At 44.3% G+C, this 25,812-nt stretch overlaps 1 protein-coding gene across 1 annotated transcript; it reads right to left on the minus strand.

Moving 5' to 3' along the window:
* Window positions 1–12,292: 12,292 nt before the first annotated feature.
* On the minus strand, window positions 12,293–19,927 carry LOC141954826 (ly6/PLAUR domain-containing protein 2-like). The gene is made up of 3 exons (XM_074894784.1): window positions 19,792–19,927; window positions 14,021–14,140; window positions 12,293–13,149 (listed from the first exon to the last, which is right to left on the minus strand). Exons 1-3 carry the CDS (start codon window positions 19,841–19,843, stop codon window positions 12,938–12,940), a joined length of 384 nt encoding a protein of 127 aa, XP_074750885.1. The 5' UTR covers window positions 19,844–19,927; the 3' UTR covers window positions 12,293–12,937.
* Between the last annotated feature and the right edge of the window lie 5,885 nt (window positions 19,928–25,812).

Here is a 25,812-nt window from a genome sequence, read left to right on the forward strand (position 1 = left end):
AACACAGACTGAGGCACAATGCTTTTCCACTTGCCTATATGAAATCCTGGGGGCGGGTGGCACTTTGCCAGTCGAAACTCTTCCCCGGGCAGTGGCAGGATTTCAGAGGGTGGCTGTGAAACAGCAGTGATGGGAGATGCTTGCAGAGCGATGTGCCACCACTCCCAGTGAGGAGCACCAACCCACAGTGGGATCCTGCTTCCCAGTAGCACCAGGACACGCTCACCATGAGCTGACGCAGGCCAGGCGGCAGAACAGCAAAGCCTCATTAACAATGTGCTTTGATGTAGCTCTTTGTGATGGATCCTCTGAAGCTTTAGAAAGGGCTGAGCTGTCTTCAGTCCCAGTGAAGGCTTCAGTAGAGTCTCTTCCACCTGAATATCTGTTTTCTTGAAACCCACCTGGATTTCACAAACTCTTGCCATGCAATTAATCCAAACCGGCAGCTGTATGTTGTTACCTGTGCACACACACAAATCTACGATCAGATGAGACACGTCCTTATAAAGCTAAAAACAAGCCAGAATATTTTTAATCTTTCCTGACTGCTGCCAGTCTCTTGGCTCTGGTGAGAGAGGACACAAGGGAAGAGGTGTTTTTAGTGTAAAGACAGCTGTCGCTGTGTTTGGGGATGACATCCAAATCTGAAAAAGAAACAAACACCCAGGAGATAGTGACAGACTCTGACGCACTTACAGCAGAGGAGGAAAGCCATTCTGGCGAGGAAGGGAAAGTTAACAGCAAGACATCTGACTTCTGCCCCAGAAAATAAGGGTTTTTAAACAAACTGCTATCAGCCACCAGCCACGGGCAGCTTGGGAAAGGGGTCTAGTTTATCTTTGACTTTGGGGAATGCAACTAGGAGATTTTTTTTTTTTACCTGCTGGTGTACTCAGAACATGATAGTGTTTTCTGCAAGCTGACTTTTGCTGTGCCAGCTCTGTGCAAAGATGTCATGGGCCAGTTGGGGTTCCTCATGCCAGTCTAGGTGTCTCAAGGGGCTTTTACTGCTAACCTCAATGAGCACATGCAAAGGGTCTCCTCAGCTTATAAACCTCAACCCCTATTCTTACTTCTTTTTATCACTTCTTTAAAGAAAAAAATTCATCTGAAGTATATGCATCTTTGTGGCTCTGCTGGCAGGAGGCTGTTCCAGACACTCACTGCTGCGATGGTCACAAACCACATTTGTAATAAGATATTGCTTATGCTTCTTCTTGCTCTGAGATGGTATTTCTATGGGCAGTTGGTCCTGTCTCAGCTGTTTTGTTAGGCTAAACAAGCCAGCCTGTTCTGATCTACTCTTGGAAGATCAGATCTCCAAGCACAACAATTTTCATTTTCTGTGACTGTGTCGTCTTCCCATGGTTACTTTGGGTGATCCAGGCTATGTGCAAGATCTCATGAACTAAAAGGCCATCACAAAAAGGATCCTTGGACAATCTGTTGTTACAGCAGTCTCCTGGGACATGGTTGGGTTGGATAAAGGAGCTGAGAGGTGCTTTATTCAGGCAGTTTGTGAGCTACAGTATTAACCCTTTATGAAGGTAGTTCATGAGTCCTTATCCAATGGAAAAACACAGATGAGAGTCTCACTGGAGTTGTCTTGTTGCGCCAGTTTTCCTGAATGAGACAGAGAAAGCAAGTGTTTTTCATCAAATGGGAAATGGGGATGAGTAGGCATTTCTGTCACCTAACCAGAGCACACATGTGAGAACCTGCCCTTCACTGGCAGTGCAACGATCAATGCACAGAGCTGAGCTTCAGCTTTTAGGGTCCCTTGTGAAAAACCGTCTCAAACTTCTTAGAAAAATGTTGGGAGGCATGCAACATTTTTTCCACATGTAATAAAATGTAATTACTGACAAGCTGCTGCTTCAACAAGCCACGAGGTCTGTGGAAAAGAAATATCAAGTGTGTGCAGTCAAGCGGACAATCATTCCCTTCATCTAATCCATATAGAAAATGCCGTATCACATGATAAATAGCAGAAAAATGTAAATGGATTTTCATGCACTGAATTTTCTTTTTTTTTTTTTTTTTTCTGGAAATGCCTTGGGGGTAACAGAGTCAGGTAGACTAGACTAGACTAGACTAGACTAGAATATTTCACTTACAACAATCATCTAGTCCAACTGCCTGACCACTTCAGGACTGATCAAAGGTTAAAGCATGTTATTAAGAGCATTGTCCAAATACTTCTTAAACACTGACAGACCTGGGGCATCGACCACCTTTCTAGGAAGCCTGTTCCAGTGTTTCAGCACCCTCTCAGTAAAGAAATGTTTCCTACTGTCCAGTCTAATCTGCAGTGTTCAGTTGCCCTTTATTTTATCCACATCTTTTATTCAGACTCTTTTTTCTCCACTTGCCCTGGACCCATGGATGTTTCCATGCAGCCCACCAACCTGTAGAGCTCAACCATCCTCCACGCCACCAGCAGCGAGCTGGGTTCCACACCCTGTGGTATTTGGGGGAGGATGAGGGTGGTCTCTTCAAGCCGAGAAGTCACAGAGACCTGAGCCAGGGTGATGGGACCCATCCCTCAGGGGGCATAGCCATCTGCCAGTCTCTGAACTATGGTGCCAGCAGTGTTTGGGCTAGGAGCTATGGGAGGTGGCTGGGTATTTTGGAAATGCCAGGACTGCAGGAGCACGTGCGTGTGGGACTTCACGCGTGGGTGGATGGATGTGCCTATGTTACTGTTTCTCCCTAGTTGCTCAATAATCTCACTTGTTTATTTTGGCATGATCTTGACAGCCCTGGAGGCCAAGGAAGAATTAATGGGTTTTATGGTATCCTGTAATCATGCAAACCTTGAAATAACATGTGACATCATGATTGTTTTATTAAAGAGTAGGTGCATCTAAGATTAATAAGGCTTTTAGAATATGCTTTGTCTGTAGTCAGGAACCAGGTAGCTGTCAAGCACTACCTACACCCCCCCCAGAAGTTTGCAGCTGATTGTCTCCAAGATCCCCGTGCTTTCTTTTGGGGGAGAAGGAGTGGCATAGTCACCTCCTACTGGCCCCAGCACTCAGGTAGAAAGAGACCTGGGAAATGTCTCTGCCATGTCCTGGGTGCACCCAGTCCCAAGGGACTGACCATGCCACAGGGATCAGTGGCAGCAGGTTGTTGCACGGGTGCACAAACCACCTCTGCAGCCCAGGCAGATCCAGCACAGAGTGGAATCATTTTTTTCCTGATCACAGGAGGAGGCATAGGGCCAAACTTTTCCTGTTCCTCATTTCATAGCATCGCTTCTCTCCTTGAAACTCAATACCTGCCCAAGTCCTGGGCCAAATCCTGCCATGAGTATAGGTCTGGAAAGATGCAGCAGAGTTAGCCACCACTGAAGTAAACAGCTGTTAAAGCAAACCAGGTCCATGGCATACCTGCAGCTCTTGAAATGCAGCACTGTTATTTCTAATGTTTTTTTAATTCCTCATGAGGTTTTATTCCACTCTATTTTTGGTACTGAGATGTAGGTTTCCATTATAAATAGCTGCATATTCTAATTCAGTCTGTTAACTAGGACAAGGATGAGCTGGGCATCCAGACCCTGATTTTGGGAGATGAAGACTGAAGCATTTCCAGCAAAGCTTCAGGTTTTCTGTGAGATCCTTCTCTCAGGAAAAATAGTACCTTTGCATCTGGAAAATGTCCTGCACTGTCTGGTTATAAATTACATGGGAGCACTGGTAAGGACTCATTGCCAAGCTAACAAATCATAGAAATAAGGCTTTTGAAGCTCTATAGCAGCTTTCCCTCTGAGGAGCTCAGATTCTGAATTTAGACACAAGGATTTCAGCATCAAAGCTGGGTGATAAATATTCTTCCCATTTTATAGCCAGAAAAGCCATGCTGTAAGCCTGTGAATCCTTGTATGTGACACTGAACCAAAGCCCTTTGCAAAAATAAAAAACAAAGGCTCTGCGTGGCTTGTAAACACTTTTAAATGACTGATTACTCCAAAGAAAATCAGAAACAGGTTGCAAACATGTCCCAACAAACAGAAACAGTTCTGTTTGCAAGAAACATTGTTCATCCATGAATAAGGGCAAGCTGATGGTTCAAGGCAACCTCATCCTACTGTCACCTGGGAAAAGTCTCTCAACCTATATAATTTACTGTGTGCTTTGAATTAGGACTTCAATCTACATGATTCCCAGCTGTTTGTGCAAAGCAATACTACTGCTTATGCTGCTGCCTTCAGGCTGGTAAAAGGAAGGACAGATCTGTGCTCATATGGGGTCTGTTCATGTGTGAAATAACAGTGAAGAGCAGCTGTATTGACTCCCAAACCAGCCCTGCTTTGCCCAGGGGGTTGGACCACAGACCCCAGAGCTCCCTTCCAACCTCATCTGTATTGTAAGTCTAGATTTGGATCCATATTCGGGGCCTTGTTTTCTGCTTCACCCTCAAAACTACCTGAAAGGAGGCTGCAGAGAGCTGGGGATGAGTCTCTTTAACCAAGTAACAAGAGATAGGACAAGAGGTAATGGCCTCAAATTGCACCAGGGAAGGTTTAGACTGGATATTAGGAAGCATTTCTTTACAGAACGGGTTGTTGGGTGTTGGAATGGGCTGCCCAGGGAGGTGGTGGAATCCCCATCCCTGGAGGGGTTGAAGAGTAAAGTTGACTTAGCGCTGAGGGATCTGGTGTAGTTGGGAGCTGTCAGTGTTAGGTCAATGGTTGGACTGGATGATCTTCAAGGTCTTTTCCAACCTAGACGATTCTGTGATTCTGTGAAAATGCCTTTCACTATCACCAGTTGCTGTCGCTAACAGCTGGATATCTTTTCAAATGTCAGCAACAGTCTCGATTCTCCCTCTTCAGAGGACTACAGAGCAGTGGCTGTGCTGTACACAAGTCCTTCACAGTTTGTTTGCAAAGGGGAGAGTAAAGTTGCCATAGGGAGCACAGATTTGCAAGAGCATAACCACTGACTGATGACACAGCCTTACCCTTAAGGGCATGAATCATGTTTGCATAGCCATTAAGTGAAAGATAATCTTCTTGTTATATAACCATTTCTTCTCTGATTGAAATAAGTCATCTGGATTTGTTTGAAAAATAAGTTTTCAAAGAGCTTCCTGGATTGTACAAGTGTACATAACTGCTTCGCCGCCTATGCACACACACAAACTTGGCTTGCAAACTGGCACTCGCTCTGGGTAAAATTATCCAGTTTTAGTTCCAGGAGGGTGATGTAGAGCTGCACTGCTGAAGGTGGGTCTCTCCCAGCTTGATCAAAAAGGTGCACAGAGAAACACAGCAAATGAGAACAGCCGTGAGTAATAAATGAGCAGTAAATGAGATGAAGCCCTGCTGTGCAACTCTGTGGACAGCAGGGAATTAGAGTGACGTTCTTCCAGGGTGGACAGCACAAGCACGCCTTGAACTTCAGGCTGCAGCTCACATTGTCAGCAGCACCAAAGTACATATTTATGCAAGGACATAAAAAGAAACCTCTGTGCCTCCTCCTATGGATATTACTGAAGGGCTCTGCAGTCTCAGCAGGAAGTCACAAATGCCTCGGCCTCCTAAAAAAGCTTTCTCCGATGAAGAATTCGCAAACACAATAGATTCATACTACTCTGTGAGGATTGGAAGTACGACACAGGTCCGTGCTTCTCATGGCTTTCAGAGGCAGCCATGCCAGGTCTCAAACCTGGAGTGCTCTGGCAGGTGTGTCTGCTGCCTCCCACTTTCCTTTCCTGTGCTATATCATGGAGTCTCAAAGCTGTATTTTACCTGGAGGGCTTCTAAGCAGAGTGTTCACCTGCCCAGCCAACACCATCCCTTTGCTATGCCACTGGGGAAAGGGAGAAAACACAATATATTCTGAGAAATACGTTGTAGGTAGCTTAGCTCTGCACACAGTGATGTTGTGTTTATCGGGAGTCCTGACTGATACCTGCTGCTCCCTGGGGAAACCTGTCTTAGATGTCTTCAAGGCTCAGAGGAAAGGGTCTCGGGCTGATAGCTGAAGTAACAAGTTACAACCAGATTAATCTAAAAAATTCATTGCCAAGCTAGGAAGGGAATGTAGATCACTTCGGGAGGCATTCACATTAACAAAAAACTAGGTAGCAACTCATCCCAGCCCTATATAAGTGTTGTGAAGGGGTGGGATGGATGTCTACCACAAAGCCAGCCTCTCTCTACCGACCAAGAAAAGTCCTCACTGATGTCCTCAGACAGCTTTTGGACTCATCAAGTTACCCACCTGTCCCTGAAGTTCTCTTGGCCTTGCATCTGTAACGTGAAACATCAGCCCCTCCCAGCATTTCAAAAAACTGTCTGGGATATTTTACATAGAGGTTTTTTTTCATTTTAAAATAAACATCTCATTTTACACTTCTGCTATTCTTGCAAAGGGTTGGCAAAGAAGCTCCTGAAGTGTTTACATAGAGCTCAGATATGAAGTATGTTAAGCTGTTCTTTGTTTTTTTCAGAATTGGAAATTCCCAGGTTGTTTTACTCTCAAAACTTTTCTAAACAAAATTAATTGTTTTGATTTTTCACTAGGTTGGGCAAGGTTAGAAAACTTCCACTCTTCTATTCAAAAATATCAATGACAGACCAAACATAATCCTAGGAATTACTAGGGAAAACATTACCCAAAATATTGGGAGGTTCAGAACCTTTTGGGGAATGGAAAAAAAAAAAATCTAATTGGAAATTATGTGAAATAAAACTCTTCTTCCTAGTCATCTCAAGCTACAAGCTACTGTGAAGGACTATACATATGGGCTTGTGAAGCAGCAGTGTGCAAGCAGACAGGCTGCTGTTGCTGTTGTCTCATTTTGGGTGACAATACCTCATCACTGCAAAGTACGTGATATTATATTCCTGCCCTGACAACGTTTCTGTCCCAGTTCAAGCACCAAATGCTTTGGCAGATCAGAAAGCAGGTTGACTGCACTCTCAGCCCACCCAGGTCGTGTTATTGCCACCAGGTTTCATGGCAACTCTAGAAGTGCTGCTAAACCCATGGTCACGGGTAACACAAAGTAGGCATTGCCGGACGGCACGGATGGTGCTGTGGTGCGACAACGTGGTGCATGCCCGTGTACTCTCCTAGTAAAGGCGAGAAAAGGAAATGAGAAGGAAAAACATCATTTAGCTTTCTGGTTGAGGAGCTGAGATACTAAGAAACTCATAACCAATACTTCTACTTTGGGACACCAGTACTAGAAAAACAAGAGCAACTCCAGCAGATGTTTTCAGAGAGTTGAAGCCCAGGAGGTATGAGGAGAGGGTAAAGGACTGGTTTTCTTCACCCTGGAGAAGAGAAGCTGAAGGGAAGACCTTATTGCTCTCTACAGCTACCCAATGGGAAGGTATAGAGAAGACTGAGCGAGACTCTTCTTAAAGACACATGGTGATAGGATGAGAGACAACAGACCCAAGGTGTTGAGAAAACTTAGGAGCAGAGGTCATAAGTGAGCAAAAGACTCATTCCTAAACAAATGCAGGCAAACCTTCGGGGAGAGCATAAGCCTTGAACAGTTTCCAGAAGTGAGAAAGACCAGAAAAAATAGATGGACCTGGAGGTGAACTTGGATGAGAAAGGAATTACATTTTAGAAAAAATGAACAAAAAAAGATCTTCTGTGACTGTTGGGGGGAAATAAATATGCAGAGACGTCATTCCCAGAAGCAGCTTAGGTACAGAGAGCTTTTACATCAGGTCAGTGATGCCATGCTACCTGCTCCTTGCAAGAGAGGTTCAGGTTTATGTTTAACCAGACAGCATTGCCCTGTGATTTGAGAGCTCTGATTAGGTTTGGGGGTGCAACTACGAAGCACAGTGCCTCACCCACACAGATTTTATGCTTTTCAGACTAGATCTCATCCAGGAGCTGTGATCCCTGCCATAATATCTGAAGTGTGGGAAACATGCTGACAAACTGGGCAGAGATCAAAGAGGTGAAGCATCCATGGCCAATGAAGGGAGGGGAAGATTAGCCGCCTCTGCATGTGGCTTGTCAAAGTGATGACAGTTACGCAGACGCACAAGTTAAAGTCATGGAGCATGAGCACTGAGAAGTGGCTGCAGTCAGCTGTGTCTAATGCTTTTTAGCTGGTGGGAATCTCAGAAAATCTCCTTGGTTCAAGCGCATCATAAAAGGGAGGGCTGAAGTATGCAGCTGCATGAAGCATTCTCACTGCTTACCTCTAATGAAATCACGGGACAGTCAGAGTGTTGGGACTTTCTGATTTTTCTCCCAGGTGTCACCTTTTGTGCTCAGCCCAATTTACCACCTGCCTGCCTCTGTGGTTTTGGCACAGCTGGAGAAATCCCCACCAAGGACTGCTGCGCAGTCACAGTTTACTTTCTTTCCCGGTGTTTGCTCCTTGTTTTGGCTTGTAATGCCAGGTTTGGTACAAACATGAAAAGACACTGAAGATAGGGCCCATCTCACCAAACCCTTTTAATATAGAAGGCTCCACCGGAACTATTCATTCAAGCTCCTTGAACCGTCACCACTAAGAAACGGCCATTTCCAGTCATTATGTCCCATTGAAAACCCTCACCACAATAATCCGAAGGGTTTTGATGTCTCTCTAGGAGCTCTTCTTCAGCTGTCTACCCACAATATCCAGTCATTTTCAAAACCGCTGCTCCCCACAACAACATGTCCCTTGATCATGAGTTTCTCAGATACCACGAAGATGCCTTCAGTGTCAGAAGCTACTGACGGTCTCCCATGGAGTTATTGATGTGAACTACATCCAAATAAGCAGCTCTTGAAATAATGCCTACTTAAGCATCTGTATACCTAGCCATCTCTTCATACCCAGCTGGGAATCTCCATAGTTTTGTTACGCTCAAAATCTTGTTATGGGCAAAAAGGAAACACATCTTATATGTAAAGCCAATAATTTATTATTACGATGTATGAAATCTATACAGTTTAAACAAAGAGTGAAGATCAAATTATTACAGACATAGAAAGAAAAATGAAATAGTTATTGTTACAGAAGAAGTTTCCATAATAATACAACTAAAATTGTTATACACATACTGACTAGTTTCTACTCATTTTCCTGGTGTTACACTCACTCTTCCACTAATGTTGCTGCCTCCCACCTTAGAGGGAGGTACAGAGTCATCTGCATCCCGAGTTCTCCATTGGGAGGAGTCTGATGGTGGAAAGGGATTCTTCTTCCTCAACTGAGGGTCTGCTGGGAGCCATTTTATGTTTGCTAAAACACTTTCATACCTTGCTATTTTTTCCTTGGTCAGAAGGTGCAGGTCCACCTCACGTTGGATTTTACCATGTATGGTGTATTTTTCATTGGTTTGATATTTGCTCTTTGTTCTTTTTGTTATTCCTAAAGATTATTTTGTCCACCTCTTGGTCTGCATTTCTTTGACTGTTGGTGAGTTGCTTATCACTGAGGGGTCTCTAATGCCAAGCAGGTGCCCCACCTCTTATCACCCCATGCCAGCACTCGTCTGTGCCACCATCTCTTGAGCCCTCTGCTGCCATTATAACATCAGAGTCATAAATAGGTCATTCTACATACAGCAACTACTTGCTAAGGCTATCTACGTAAACTTAGAGTTGCACCATACAAAGATAGACAAAAGCAGAGCAAATTAGGCATAGCCACCCAGCCAATTAGGAAAACTGCTGTTACACCTGAGCAAATTAAAAACAAAACTGAAGGCAGGTCAAGACAAGTTCAGATAAAGCAAGCCCAACAAGCCTCAGCCCTGAGGACTTGCAAACTCACTGAAGAGTGTGGCCTATTATGAGCAATGTCAGTACTGTGTTTCCTGGGCTACAAAGCTGTATCTTCATCTCTTGTAATTGGGAGCCAATGTTTTTTCTTCTGTGCACCTTTCTGGTGATATGACTTCAGCTCCACCAGCCAGATATGCTACGTCTGCTCCGCTCACCTTCCCAAACCCAGCAATAGGATTCAAGAATTCAAGAATTTTCAGTATCTCTGCCCGTGACTTATACTCTCTGTGTCCGTGACTGCAGTGGTATTTTTAGTGTTGTTCTCTAAGATGACAATATAACACAATAATCTGGCTCCTGATGTATTTGTTTTTAAATGCTCTTTGACATGACAATTTTGTGATGTTCTGGGCCATGACTGCACTACTTCTCAACCAACACAGGGCAAGGACAGGGTAGTCTCAGTCCAGTAACTCACATCTGAGAAAGAGCAGTGGAAGTTGTATTTCTTTCTGCGTTTTTGCGAGTACATAATTAATGCTGGTTTCATGTGCAGAAGTGCTGACACACACTTCCAGACAGTAAATAGGAAATGTCTAATATTTTTTCTATCCTTAACAAGTGAGTGAGTAGCTGGGTATTTTGACCATGTCCTAATAAACCCGTCAGTTACAACAATGCAAAATAAATGGGGCGCTCTTCAGCTTTGTTTGGAGCAAGACGATAAAATAGGGTTTGTCACAAGTGCCTATGGACAGAGGTGAGGAAATGCTTATCTACATATCTAGGCTCTGGTTTTGCTTTCAGGGAAACTTCAGTTTCTTCAGATTGTAGAAGAAAGCTATCAGCTATGGTAAAATGCCCTCTGGGCTTCTGGACGTTACAAACATCATTCAGTGATGCAATGAAAAGCAAAGAGGTGGCCATGATGGAACCCAGTGGCCATGAAGTGGCCTGTCACCATTGCATTTTACCACTGCATGACAAATCACCTCTGTTAGGTCTTAGCAATAGCACAGCAAGAACATGAAGCACCCACTTTACGTCTTGGTACTCTTGCCTGTCCTGGGACTGGTGAGAAAATTTGACACCTTTCTTTCCCCATGGGGTTCATTCGGGATTTTTGATGGTTCTCTCTCTATTGCATTCTGTACCTGGAGTACAGATGGGTTCATCTACTCATGGGTTCATGAGTGATACCTGGGTTTAGACAAGAGATCTTTGGCTTGCTAAAGAGCTACCGGGGTGGATATAGAGCTATATAACATAAATGGTGTGGAAAAGGTAGACAGGGAGCAGTCTCACTACTGCTCCTCTATGAGAACAAGGGGTCTGAATGAAACTGTGAGGCAGAGGGTTTGAAAGAGAAACAAACTACCCTTAATGAAATGGTGGTGCTAAGCCTAAAAGGGTGCTGTGAAGGCTGAATGTGGGAATAAAATCAACATGTAATAAGACATATTGGTGCTGTTTCGCTGTTGGTTACCATACACAGTGGCCCTGATGCAGCCCCTGAGCCAGCAAAACCTGAGACTGCTGACTGCCAGAACTGGCAGGTAGAAAGAGAGAACCTCCATGTACCACCGTTGTGCAGCAGAAAGCCAAAAGCAATGAACTCTGGGCATGGCTCACAGGTAGAGGACACTGCAAAGCACACACTGCCAGCTAATGCAAGCCTGCAGCTTGTTCCCAAAGTCCTTCCATAGCCAGGGATGTGGTTCATCCAGCCACCTCCACGCCAGTGCAGCACCCTGACCCCCGACACAGCGTTGTTTCAGCAAAATAATTATATTTGAGCAACATGGGAGCTGTGTGTGAATGCAGAATTGCAGTTCGTTCCAAATTTGATCTCATTTTGGCAATGGGAAGCAATGCAGGACAGGTGAAAAATCATTGCAGAAACATCTGCCAGACTTTGCAGAATGCCTGGAAATAATGGTGATCTTAGAGGGTGCATCACAGGATTACAGGAAACTCAGGTTGGAAGGGGGAACCTCAGGAGGTTTCTAATCCAGGTTCCTGATCAAAGCTCTCAACTGTGAGGTCAGCCCAGTTACTCGGGACTTCATCCAGCTAAATCATGAAAACTTCCAGGGATGGAAATTATACAACCTCTCTTAAAAACCTGCTCTAATACATATGCTACATGAAAGACTTTAAATTATATTGTTATTAATTATTCCAAATATCACAAGCAGAGTGATAATTGGAGGGTATTTCTGCTGAATCTTGAGAAGGGGATTATAGGAAAATGCAGAACCAGACCAGGATGAATAACATCAAAATGTAGGAGCCCTTACCAAAACACAAGGAATTGCAGACAATGCTCTGGAGGATTGAAGCAAGGGGGAAAGTCATTCCACTGAATTCCAAATTCAGGCCAGAACCATTACACAAATCACCCAATCTTCCCAGTAATAAAAATAATCTTCCCAGTAAAAAAATAAAATAAAATAAAATAAAATAAAATAAAATAAAATAAAATAAAATAAAATAAAATAAAATAAAATAAAATAAAATAAAATAAAATAAAATAAAATAAAATAAAATAAAATAAAATAAAATAAAATAAAATATCAGAACACAGATGCACTATAAATAACTTTATTGATCACTAGAGTTTTAACACAACATTCTTTTTATTCTGCTCAACAGGGTACAGAAAACGTGAGATTTTTAGCCTCCTTGGATAGATCACTGGCACAGGAATTTTAGTCTCCTGCCTCATACTTTGGACACAGAAGTGTCTCCTTAATTTCTTGTGTACAAAGAAGGAGATCTAGACAGCACAAAGAGCCAGCACAAAACTGTGGGGTGGAGAGGACCTGCCACCTAACTGAATTTCATCGGGGAAGACTAGCCTATTCTGCTGGCTAACAGCTGGGGGAAAATTGCTCTAAGGAGGTCTGGAAGGCTCTTAGTGCAAGGTTTTTGCTTTGAATATACTTCTTACAGCAGAATTTTTTAGTTCAAAACCAAGCAGTCCATCACAGCAAAGAAACTCCATAGTTACTGTTGTGGGAGTTGTTGAAGAGTCAATTCAAAAATTTGTGTCAGGACTTCCTGAGTTTTGCTTCTCTCTTGGTCGTGGGAAAAGGGCGGGTACTAAAAAAGCAATTTCCAGGAGCTGTTGAGGGTTGTCCATGAGGCATCCAATCAGAAAGCTGGGCTGGCAGGGGTTTATTCTCTTCTTCATGGGGTTCTTCAGCGTGAAAGACCTCCCCATCAGCTCCTCACAGTCTAGTCCAGAGGAGGGCACAAAGGGAACTTGCTATCATCCCAACTGGCACAAAGCTGATCCTCAAACTAGCTGCGCCATCAGTGTTGCACAAGTCAGTGTAACAGCAGGAGACGGGGCGTGTCATGCCAATCCCATCCACATCGGATGGGATGCAGACGGAAGAGCACATCTTGGTGGCGGTTGAGACTCCCACGAAGGGATAAACTACAACAAAGAAAGAAAGAACAGTTAGCAATGGGAGGAATGGAGGAGAACTCTCCCTGTCCCTAGTGAAACACTGGCTGCCTTCAAGACCAAGGTTTTAGCTCCATTTCACACACAACTGTTCCACTTCCTACCAGGAAGCAGTTCCCACTGAGTGGCCACAAGCTGAACAGCACTTTGCATCCTCTGTGTCCTGCCTGGATCAGCTTTACCCTGCAAAAGGTCAATTAGGCACTTTTTCTGCCTCTGCTTTTACTCTGCTCACTATCTCCTGCCTCTCCCATGTGCAACCAGAGCCTTATCAACAGGACCACGTAAAAGAGGTCTTCATCTTCCTCCGTCTTCACAGTCCATTTCTTTATTTGGACAGGTTATGACCTGTAGGGTCATCAGCCAGACTGACAATGCCTTCCTGAGAGCTCCAGACAACTCAAGGGCATTTCTGTTTTGCCTCCAGATAACCGGAGGTTGGTGTCCCCACCTTACTGAGTCTGACTTCTCTACTCCAACCAGCTTTCACAAACAGTTCTCAGGTCAGGAGAGCACTGTTTAACCCACACCCATTGTGTGAGTCATGCAAACGGTCTGGAGAGCGAGAGCTCTTTAGCTCCATGTCTCAAGATCAAGTCAACATGCTTTTTCTAACCATGCTCAACACTGAGCATTAACTATGAGTTTGCATTCACTAAGTATTCACTCCTATGAAAACTGCTTTCCGTAACAGCAGAAGACTGTTTTCTGCCCTGTGGGAGCTGTCTTCCAGGTTTACATATTTAAGTGCGAAAAGGTACTGCTCCCCCACACCAGCAGTCTTCACTGTAGAAACACTCACTCATGTTAAAAATATAGATAAAGAAGTAATTGTCCTTACCGTCCTCCAGGGAATACATAGTAGTCTTGCACATGGTTTCATTCTTCGTGCAGTTCTGGATCGTCACGCACTTATCAACAGCAGTAGGTTCTTGGCAAGTGTAACATTGCAAGGTTAGCACTGCAAGGAGGAAAAACATGAGGCTGGTCTTAGTGTGGACCATCAGATTCTGTCCATGCCCCTCCAGGTACCTCTGAGGAGGGTGTCTTTCCAAAATTTTCATACTGAGAACAGGAATGGAATAATAAAAGGTATCTGTGCCAATAAGAATGAGAAACACAGTGGTCTAGTGGTCAAAGCACAGCCTTAGATGTGGCTTCAGACCCCTTGTAACAAGTCAAGCAAGACAGAGCCACACACACAGAAGACCCCATGATACAGGTAAGACCTTGCAGCTGGTTTACCTCAACTCTGTTCTTACTTTGGATCTTCTTTTCTCCTTGCCTTTGCATTAATAGAGCATCAGAAAGAGATCATAGACTCACAAATTCACAGAATTACAAGATGGTGGGGGCCAGAGGGACCACTGGAGGTCATCTAGTCCAATCACCCTGCTCAAGCAGGACCATCTAGAACCAGTTTCCCAGGACTGTGTCCAGTTGAAACTTTAATATCTCCAAGGATGGAGACTGTCCAACTTCCCTGGGCAACCTGTGCCAGTGCTCAGTCACCCTCATAGTAATAAAGTGTTTCCTGATGTTTGGAGGGACCCTCCTGCATTCCAGTTTGTGCCCATTGCCTCTGGTCCTGTCACTGGGCACCACTGAAAAGAGCCTGGCTTCATTCTCTTTGCACCGTCCCTTCAGGTATTTATAGACATTAATAAGATCCCTCCTTGAGCCTTCTCTTCTGCAGGCTGAACAGCCCCCGCTCTCTCAGCTTTTCCTCAGAGGAGAGATGCTCATCCTTGTGGCCCTTCATTAGACTTCCTCCAGTACGTCCGTGGTTTTCTTATACTGGGGAGCCCAGAACTCCATGTACGGCCTCACCAGTGTTGAGTAGAGGGGAAGGATTACCTGTCTTGACCTGCAGGCAATGTTTCATCTAATGCAACCCAGAATACCTTTAGCCTTCTTTGCTGAAAGGGCACGTTACTGGCTCATGTTCAATTTGCTGTCCACCAAGATCCCCGGATCCTTTTCGGATGAGCTGTTTTCCAGATGGATGGCCCCCAGCATATATTGGTGCATGGGTTTGTTCTTCCCTAGGGGCAGGACTTTGCACTTCCCCTTGTTGAATGCCATGAGGTTCCTGTCAGCCCATTTCTCCAACCTGTCAAGGTCCCTCTGGATGGCAGCGTGACCCTCTGGTGTATCAGTCACTCCTCCCAGTTTTGTGTCATCCACAAACTTGCTGAGTGTGAGCTATGCCCCATCACGCAGATCATTAATGATGTTAAACAGGACTGGACCCAGTATTGACCTCTGGGGTACACCTCAGGTTACTGGCCTTCAGGCAGACTTTATACCACTGATCACCACCCACTGGGCCTGGCCATTCAGCCAGTTTTCAATCCACTTCACTGTTCACCCAGCCCATACTTCAACAGCTTGTCAGTGAGGATATTCCGGGATCCCACCAGGCCAGTCACTTCATCACACAAGATTATCAAGTTCATCAAGCATGACTTCCCCTTGGTGAAGGATCTGGATCAGAGAAAATCCAGACTTGAGTGTGAGTTGAAGCAGGGAGAATTTCATTGGTGTTGTCCACACTTCCATCTCTTTCCACAGACTGGGAGCTCTCGGATAGGAGTGTGTCCCAGAAAGAAGAAACTATCTCCATCAAATTTACTGACCCATGAGAACAAATTAAGCACAACTCTTCCCCTGTGCTGAGATTCCGGTTTTGTGAGAAGAATGTGTAAGAAGTTATTTTAAAAAGATAAAAGTGGCCACAATAATAGAATGCATGGGGATATGCACTGCTCTAGGCAGAGACCATAGAAACAGACTTTGGTACCCAGGTCTCCAAATCCAGTCCAAGGTAGTTCACTCTGCCTCATCACTCACCAGTTCATAGATGCTCTTCATGAGCTCCCTGTAGAGCTGCAAAGGCCCTTGCAAGCCTGTAGATGCCAGCTGGCTCCTAGACATGCAGAATAACCACAGCCCAAGTCTTTCAGTGCTTAAAGACTTTTGAGGTGGAGAGAGGCACTCCCAGAGCCCAGACTGTTGTGATGAAGTATTTCCAGAGCACTCCAAGCTAAAGATATCAAGCCAAAATAACATCTGGTATTTCCTAACACCAAGGAAGCCATTTCTGGACAAGCTTTTCAGGGAACTTTGCTCTCTGAAGGTCTTTCTGAGGAACCCAACATTTGATCTAGGTCCTCTCTTCTACCCACTAGCAGGCACCTGAATGTGTGTGCTTCACAGGCATAGCAAAACATTTTGGTACAATCACAGAGCAGCAACCCCTCTTTGGTCTGGAAAGAAGTTCTCACCCCATCTGTGTGACAGCCCTGCTGAAATCCCTTTAATCCCCATTGAAAAAGAAAAACAATTCAGCTCATCTCAGCATGCCTAAAATGGGGTGTCGTAACAGGAGGCTCAGGCAAGCAAGCCACCTTATGAAAATAGATAATGCAACTTCACCCTAACTAGTAAGCCAGGAAGAGCCCTTTTATAAACAGACACAGAAATAATCTTGCTTTTATTCAAAGCAAACTTTATTATTCTGTTTTGCCCATTGTGGACTGATGCTTTGTTTGTGTTAATTCTATGTCTGACAGCTATCAAATACATCTTTAGGGAGGAAGTTTTGTCATTATTCTCAGATTTCATGATACTCGTCACCAGACAAGTCAAAGACACAGTATTTGTGTTCCTCTTTGGAAAAAAAAAAAAAAAAAAAAAAAAAAAACACAAAAAAACAAAAACCAACAACAACAAAAAAAAAAAACACCAAAAGATAAGTACAGAGGGAGGTCAAATGAAGAGATCTTTGTCCCCAACGTGTGAAAATATATTTTCATTAACCTGACTCAGACTAACAGGTTCAAACACAGCTAAATATGTTAAATAGTAGCTATAGATCTATCTTTTTTTGAGGTGGAAAAGGTACCAGATCAGGATGTGTTTAACACAGTAAAATAACTAAAAGCTGGAATGAAACAACTTTACTTTTGCAAATGAGTCAGCTCTTCAGCAGCAATAGTCAGCCGGCATCTCACAGAGCAGGAAGGAAACACCACGACTTGGAGATTTAAAGACCTGTGGCCTAAAATCCTTGTTTTAAGCAAGCTTTAAAATATCTATCTGGCCTGTTTGTGAAGGGTAGATATTTGTGAACATGACAAAATGGTAGTGGTCTCTTTTTGTTTTAAGAGCCTAAAGCCTTTTAAGAACTTGAACGTAGACAAGCAGACCTGCAGTAGCTTGAAAATGAAATTACACTATAGAAAGGAATAGAGACATATTAGAAGTCTTATTTATAAGAAGAGTTAAATATAAAATGCTAAAATATTTCAATGTAGTTGTAGCACATTCTTTTTAGAGTGCTGAAAGCAAAAGAGGAGATAAAATAGAAGAAAATCTTGGGATTTCTTAGAAGGGATTTTACTAGCTTCACTTGGATATTGGCAGATCTTCCATCCTTTAACTCTGCCTGTCTTTCCAGGAAATGCCAGAATTATACAGATTCCACTCATGTCCAGAAAAAAAACCTAAAGAAACTGCAAATACATCGTGGTTTTGTCCCAGTTTTGCAGAGGAGAGAGTGTGCAGAATAAATTTGCCAACGTTTGCCTGCCAAATCAAAGCATCCATCCTGATTCTGCTGACCTGAACAGAACAGAGAAAGTGGGGAAGGACAAGAAGGGACAAATGTGGCAGCACTGGGTCACAGCAGGGACTTTTGCTCCCCGGCTGCCCAACTCTTGACAAAGTCTCATTATGCAGGATGGTAAAATTATGTTGGTGAGTCAATCCTAGACCAGATTTGTATCCCACCCCACTGATTTCCTGCTGCATTCTGCCTTTCAGATTCTTGTCCATCCCTTAAGGACATCTGCCCATAGAGTCCCCTTATCTCCAAGCCACTCTCTATTAATTAATGATCTTCCTCTCTGAACTGCTGTCTCTCCATTGACAAGCAGTCACAAATCCCCGGAATGAGCAGGTATAAAGATGAAAGGAAATATCTTGTGCTCTGGAGAGCAGTGATGATTGATCTCTACTGTAGCAGCTGTGGTGAGCACATGAAGCTCCCATTGATCTTGACAAAGCACAAGCACCCCAAGGCTTTGAACTACTAGTGACCAGAGCCAGGACACATGTCTTAGAGATAACAGGTCAGTCAGTGCACTACACAAAAGAGAGGGCTACTGTTCCAGCTCTAGGTCTGTCTCGTCAAACAGCAGTTTTGTTCTCCCAAAAAATCCTCCAGAACCCCCTTCTTTCTCCAACCATTTGTCCCTCTCTTGCTGAATCTGCTGTGCAGTCTCAAAGATGGAGGAAGGAAAATATCCTCACGTTTTAGCTTACAACATAAGAAGGAAACAAATACAAAGGAAAAAATCTTAACACAGCTCCACCTCCCAGTCACAGATAAAATCAGACCCTACACTGCCTGGATCTAGAGAAGTAGTGCAGAGCATGCAAATAACCCAATTAACAATCACAGCTCCTGTGCTTACCCCACATTGGACTTACTTTGGCCACCCAGGTTAACACAAACTCTGAGCTTGGAACTGTCAATATAAAATAACTTTTTGTGCAAGAAGTTATTCTGGTGGCAGCATCAAGGGATGAGGAGTCTACGCCAGGGTGTCCTTTCCACTACACAGTCACCTTCCACCATTAGAGCTTATGGCATCACCACTCATGCAGGACAGCCTGCGATGAGGGGATTCCCTTCCTAGCAAATGAAAACACTCGTATTCCAAACACCCCTCCAGATCTGGCTTCGTGGAGATGGTGATAGAGGAGAAGCAACCAAACCCCACTGATGGAAATGGAGCATCCCTGTACAGACTGGATTTATGGGGCTTGTTCCCTGTCTCCACATCCCAGATGGGTCTCCCCTAATAACAGGCTGCTGTTGTCTACCCATGTTGACTGTGTGCTTCAAGCCTACCCCCTCCAGCAAGGTGACAGATAGCCTAATAGGGACAAAAAGGAGGGAGGGGGGAGGGTGGGGGTCACTCCCTGTGGTGACAAACTCTCAAATCCTCCTGCAAATGGGGGAAAACCCCAAAACACTTCACGCTTGTTCCTTTTCCAAGGCGCCCTGCCAGAATTGTCTTTGACTTCATGCAAACCATGGTGTGTTGCTAAATAGAGCTGGAAAAATCTGTAGTACCTGAGCCACCAGCTTTGTGTTCCAGCCCATCTTTCCCACTTCTAATGGCTGAAGTTTAATAAACCACACATGCAACACATAATTAGAGAGAGCCGCTACACACACTGCATTAAACTGGCTAGCTGGCTTCAGGGTTAAGTAGCAAAAGGGGAACAGAAAGGGGTTTTTTTTTAAAAAAAGAAGAAATGAGAGTGAGATTGAGCAAGAACACATAAAAAGTGAGAGCTGGAATTTGCATTAAAGAAATGACCCAGTATAATCACACTCTGTCTTGTAACACTTCCTAAAGAACTTGAATTAACCATCCCAATGAGACTATGATAGTCCTGAACACTCAGCAGTCTGGAAATATTCCAAAAACAGATTTTTTTGCTGAAAGCTGCTCCAAGTGAGAGGCATGGACATCATCCCATCCCGTCATGCCGCATCTCTTGCAGGAGTTTGGATAAATCAGAGCAAGAACTTACCGAACGTCATGCAAGCGATGGCAACCAACAGAAGAGACATAAACACCTTCATCTTGCACGGACCCTTGTCACCTGGTCACTGGGCTGCCACTGCTTGTCACCGCTGGCTTTAACGGCACACCCCCCTCCCCCATGGCTTGCCATGTACTGATTCTGACCCCGGATCCAATTCTACTGGAAAAACGAGTCTGATTGAGCTATAAACGAGTTGAATGAGCTACAAAGCAGGCCCCACCTCCTGCCATACCGTCATCTCTTTTCATGTTCCTTGGAGAAGAAAATGAGGGTTTGCATGGTGGACAATAACTGAGATATTGTTCAAGGCGGGTGCTTTGTGTCTAGGCATGATGTGTAAACTCAGGGGTATTAAAAAATCCCAGCGTCTATGCCTTGCCTTGTGGCTTGGTGATATTTCTTCTTTTTTGTAGTGGTTAGAGAGACCTGGGTGGTTTCCACAAATCCTGGGAAAAAAGCATCGGTAGCTGAGAACAGCAAGGCACTGAACTCATGTACTTTTCTCTGTGTTTTTACCCTCAGCAGGGGGCAGATTTTATCACCAGGAGGAGAAATGGAAAGCTGACTTGCAATCTCTTACTCACTGGAAACAGCATGGTTGGGGTTTTGGTAGTGTAATACCTCTCCCCACACTGTGAGCTGGGTTTCAGGGAGCTGTGGGTGGGAGCACACTGTCTCCCTCTCTCCTCTCCCTGTCCTCTGTGGACAGAGGTGGTGGGAGCACTGAGAAGACAAGGCCATGCAAGTTTGGGCCAACGGAGTCTCTCAGACTCGCTATCCCGAGCCATTCCGGGAGGATGGTGCATGGAGAAGCCCCTCTGCTCTGAGCCAACCCTCTCCAAGTGTGGCAGCAAGCCCACAACTTCTTTGCTTGCCAAACACCTTGGCCTTCCCATCCCCAAACCCTGCTGCCCCAGGCATCTTCCTGCTTTTCCCTGTGCCTCAGGCCAGCCCCATGCTAGTAAATCCTCCTACAATGCGTGATGAGCAAGTTTGATTGTGGAATTGCAAAAACTGGAAAGAAGAGCCTTTCTGTGGTTATGCCAGGTGCCCTCCCAACACAGGCTGTTAATAAGGGAAGAAAGGAGGGAAAGCTGAAACAAAGATGTTCTTGGAGATAGTCCCACCACCTTTGTTATCTATCGCACTATCGGAGGAACTTCATTCAGGGTTAGTATCACTCGAATTCTTGAAATGTTAAAAGAGCTTCTGTTATTCCCAGATAAACAACCCAATCATTGTCTCCCCAAACCTAAAGCTCCAGTGACAGTGGCGGTGGTCTCATCATTTCAGCAATCCCTGACTCATTTATAAGCAACATTTCTGGGTGGTGTACACCCTGAGGAATTTAGACCCATTGTTTTCACATTTGCCTCCCTAATACAGTCATTGTGTTGATTATGAAAGTTTAGCAGTTATTTCCAGCGCAAAGTTATCTAGGGAAAGGCACTCTGGTATATTCTTGGTTTGGCATTCCTCATGTTCAGCAGAGAATTTTATAATCCTATTAAGGAACGGGAAATATGATGATTGTGTTTGCTTTGTTCTTAGGGAAAAAAAAACCCCAAACATGAAAAGGGGTGTGGTTTTTGGTTTCTGGTATTAAATGGCCTCAAACAATGTGTGTTAGATGACTGGCTTCACATGCACATCTGAAATGTGATCATCATTACATTATAAGATGTTGGATGAAAGAATATATGCCAACACCCTGCTTAAATCCTGTGCCCTTCTTCAGTCTGGAGTGTTGTTTGGAGGGGGGGGAGGGTGACAACATACTTTACTTGTTTATAGTTTCAGTTGATCTTATCTGAGTCTTTAAACATCACCTGAAATGTTTCCTCTTTTATGCACACCCTATCCAATTGCCTTGCAGTGTTGGCAAGTCACCAAAGAAATAACAAGAATTAATAGGAAAGTCCAAACAGCGTTTTGTTGAACTCCTTTTATTCTTTTGTGGGTAATCACAGTCTATTGTGTTGGGAGTTTTCCATTAACTACAGAGAAAAAAAAAAATAAAAAGACACAAGCTGTATAAATCTGCCTCAACAACCCACAAAGTGGATTTGCAAAAAAAAAAAAAAAAGACATTTCCTAGTGTATGTGTTCAAAGGCAGACTAGTACAAGAAATCTGAATTTCAGAGGAGTTTGTTATCATAAATAAAAGGAAAAGTTCAGAGTCAAATGTTTACTTCCAGCCTGAGAAACACGTGCCAAACTTCTTTCCTGGCCTACCTGGCCAGCTGAGACAGTCTCTGGGTGGAGGCATCTTCATCTGATGTGAGCGGTCCAGCGACAGTTGCATCCACGCTGGAAATAGTCTCCAAATCCTGTAACCTCCCAATTGACTGGCTCACACTGTCTAAATACCAGGCTGAGGAGGTCCCACTGGGAAGTCCTAAAATACATCCTCCCACCTCCAGTGCAGAGTTTCCAGGACCGTGGTGGGCTCTGTATGTGCTTCAAGAAGTGCAGGCACTGGTTTTGATTGAGAGTTTTCTTGACTTGATCATCTTAAACTTTCCATTTTCTTGATTCTAGTCAGCTCTTAATATATGTCCTAGGATTCTCACAGCTTTCCAGCTCTGATTGGAGTCAAAGGTAGATCTGGAAGGGTGCTGACATGACAGTGTCATTACACTAGCGCTAATATTTTGCTGCACATCTACAATAGGTGAGATAAGTAAATATTATTATCTCAAAATCAGATATAAGGAAGCTGAGATGCAGCGAGGTTAATAAGGCTCATGGAGCAAGGTAGTAGCAACTCGAGAAATAGAGCCAGCACTGTATTCCACATGATTTAACGACTAGTTAATGCTCCTTTTTCATCAGTGCTCTTCTGCTATTTTCGTGCAACCTTGATAGGAGGTGCACGAGTTACTAGAAGCAACGCGAGTGAGTGTTGGCCTGAAAGCCACATACTTAGAGGTTTATTCTAAACTCTGGCAATGATTTGCTAGCTGACCTCAGAAAATTAACCTCAGTTTCCCCGTTGTAGATATTAAGTTAGTGGATGTTGTAGGGTTGATCATAACTAAAATATAAGCTCTGTACTAGAAAGGCGAAAGAGGAGATTTGTTCCAACAATTCACAGTTTTCTCCTAGTAGCTTCAAAACAGTGTCAACAATGAAAGCCACCTAAGGAAGCCAGCAGAAAGGATGGGTTAGACTAACCAGTAAACCTGCTGGTGTGTAGAGTGCCAGGGATTAAATCACCATGAACTTCAGCTCTGACACATCATGTACCCCATCTGTCTCTCACAATTCTCCAGAAATGAGAGCTACTTTGCGCCTAAAAGAGAGGAAATAAACAGATATCTTTGCCTTCCTTCGTTTCCTCCATTGATGAGGAGCGTCTTTAAAAGTTAAAGAGAAACCTGGGAAAGTAAAGTAAAAAATAAATAGTGCCAAGCCGGAATCTGGCCTATCCCTATGAATAATGCATCAGGAATCCAACCCTGCAGCTCTCTTAGAGCCGTTTCCACTCAGGCATCGCTCATTAGCTCATTAGTCACAGCAGCCTTATTCCTACTAATTGATTTTACTACAATTCCCTACAATGTATGGCCAAGATCCAACATGTGTCTGCCTGGCTTTAAATCCATTACGCTGGCACAGCTTTGCAAGACACTTCAGCCCTCTCTCAAGCATGTAAAGGTCAGGTGATTCCTGGAACTGAGTTGTTGGAAGGTGCCCTTGGGGAAAGGGCATGTGTCCCCTCAATTTGAGAAGCCATAGGCTCAAAGCGCCCTGCTGAACAGAGAGTTGTGACTCTCACACCTCGTAGCAGGTCGGTTTGCTATAGATTAGAGCTGCAGATGGGTACAGAAAACTTGGCAGCTCTCTCCACACCTTGGTACTGGACTGGGACATGAGGGATGGTGGTTAGTGCAGGACCTGGGGCAGACAGATCAGACCGGACCACAAGGTTGAAGGGTTTCTTTAACTCTGCTGCTCTTCTTATATTCCCACCAGACCTCACTATAGCTATCCCCTCTGTCCCAGACAGGAAGGTAGGGAACAAGATGATTTATTTTTATAAGGAGTCCTGTTCCCGCTGTGTAATGATTCACTTGTTTTGGGTTGGTTTTTTTTTTTCAACACTTTTTTTTTTTCCCTTTGAATTCAATGCAAGTACCTCCTATCTCTAGGTTATTATTAGATTAACTTCGGTGTAGCACTTAACTCTTTCTGGGTGGGACCTCCATATTTATCACTTGCCTGGCCAGTGGCCAGCATATGGATACAGTGGCCCTATGGGTGAATCTTATGAGAGTTAATAACTACTAAAGTGTGTTCTCCCTCTCTGTTCATCATGTGCATAAAAAGGATTGATCATATATTTATAACTAGTGGGAATTAGTCTTCCTTCCCTATCAAATTTTTCTAGTTTCCTTTTTTTCTTTTTGCTTTCAAGCTGGCATCTTTTCCCTTCCCATCAACCCTGACTGACTGAGGCAATAATCACTTATTTTGAGATTATTTGCTCCATCCAGCTTTCCAAGGCATTGTTAATGATGCAGGAACGTAAATCACTTGCTCAGCTTAGCTGTCACCTGCTTTTAATTATCCCCTATGTTACTTCAAGACTTAATCCACTGAACATGAGATACTTTCCTATCTGAGTCACTTCTCATTGACCCAGAAGGGAAGAACAAGGACAACACATGTAAAAGAGTAAATGACCTGACTGAAAGGAAGCAGTTTTGCCTCCAGGCCCTTTTCATCTCCCTCTAATACTGCAATGCTTGGCATTGAAGCTGGAAATATCCACACGCCTTTGGCTGAGAACCGGTAGGAGTGTGTTCTCAGGTTCAGTCTGCCCAAACCAGTAGAAAACCTAGTGTCCTGAAGATATCTCCACTGACCAGGTGATAGGCTCAGCCTGTCTCCCACCAGCTACAAGAAACATGCCAGGTTTGCTCTCCAGATGCTTGATGATTTCAGGAGATGCTTCTGACCCAAAAGCTTCTGGCTCCCAGAGCATTCTCCCTAGTAAAGGTGAGGGAAGAAGCCCTCTGGTGATGTTTTCCAGCCAGATGAGCAGTTCAGCCTGTCTGATGGTCCTGGCAAATAGGCAAAGGAAGGTCCGTGGGAGACAAGACCAGTTCATGGGCATTGGTCACAAGGCAGAGGAGAGCAAAGACCCCCAGCTGCACCACAAGCAGAATTCACACAAACCCCAAAATGGTTGAGCTTGGCAGGGACCTCTGGAGATTGACTAGTCCAACCCCTCTGCTCAAAGTAGAGTCACTACAGCAGGTTACCCAGGGCTGTGTCCAGCTGGGTTTGAATATCATCAAAGATGGAAACTCCATGACCTCTCTGAGCAGGCTTTCCCAGCATTCAACCATATTTATAGTAAAGAAAGATTTTTCTCACGTTTAAATGGAGTTTCCCATTTCAGTTTGTGCTTGTTGCCTCTTGTCCTGGCACTGGGCATCACTGAAAAGAGTCTGGCTCCATCCTCTTTGCACCTTTCCTTCAGCTATTTATAGACTTTGATAAGATCCTCCCCGAGCCTTGTTTTCTACACTGAAAAGTCCTTGATCTCTCAGCCCCACCTCACAGGAGAGATGCTCCAGTCCCTTCACCATCTTCGTGGCCCTTTGTTGGACCCTCTCTAATATGTCCATGTATCTCCTGTGTTAGGAAGCCCAGAAGTGGACACAGGACTCCACGTGTGGCCTCACAAGTGCTGAGTATGGGGGAAGGATCACCTCCCTTGACCTGGTGGCAATGCTCTGCCTAACACAGCCCAGAAGGCTGGTGGTCTTCTTTGCCACCAAGGAACATTGTTGTTTCATGTGCACTTTGATGTCCAACATGACCTTCAGTTTCTTCTCTGCAAAGCTTCTTTCTATCCTACTCAGCTCACAGTCTGTCCCGGCGCCTGGGGTTATTCCACCCCAGATGCAAGACTTTGCATTTCCATTTATTGAATTTCCTGAGGTTCTCCTTTGTTCATTTTTCCAACCATCTCAACTCCCTCTGAATGGCAG

This window comes from Strix uralensis, chromosome 1 (genome assembly GCF_047716275.1).
Source record: "Strix uralensis isolate ZFMK-TIS-50842 chromosome 1, bStrUra1, whole genome shotgun sequence".
Lineage (NCBI taxonomy): Eukaryota > Metazoa > Chordata > Aves > Strigiformes > Strigidae > Strix > Strix uralensis.

Bases quoted from the DNA above. Each gene is read 5' to 3' on its own strand.
- LOC141954826 (XM_074894784.1), bottom strand. From the start codon at position 19,843: ATGAAGGTGTTTATGTCTCTTCTGTTGGTTGCCATCGCTTGCATGACG. The intron at 14,141-19,791 runs GTAAGTTCTTGC...TCCTCCTTGCAG, and splicing joins CATCGCTTGCATGACGTTCG to TGCTAACCTTGCAATGTTAC. The intron at 13,150-14,020 runs GTAAGGACAATT...TCTTTGTTGTAG, and splicing joins TATGTATTCCCTGGAGGACG to TTTATCCCTTCGTGGGAGTC.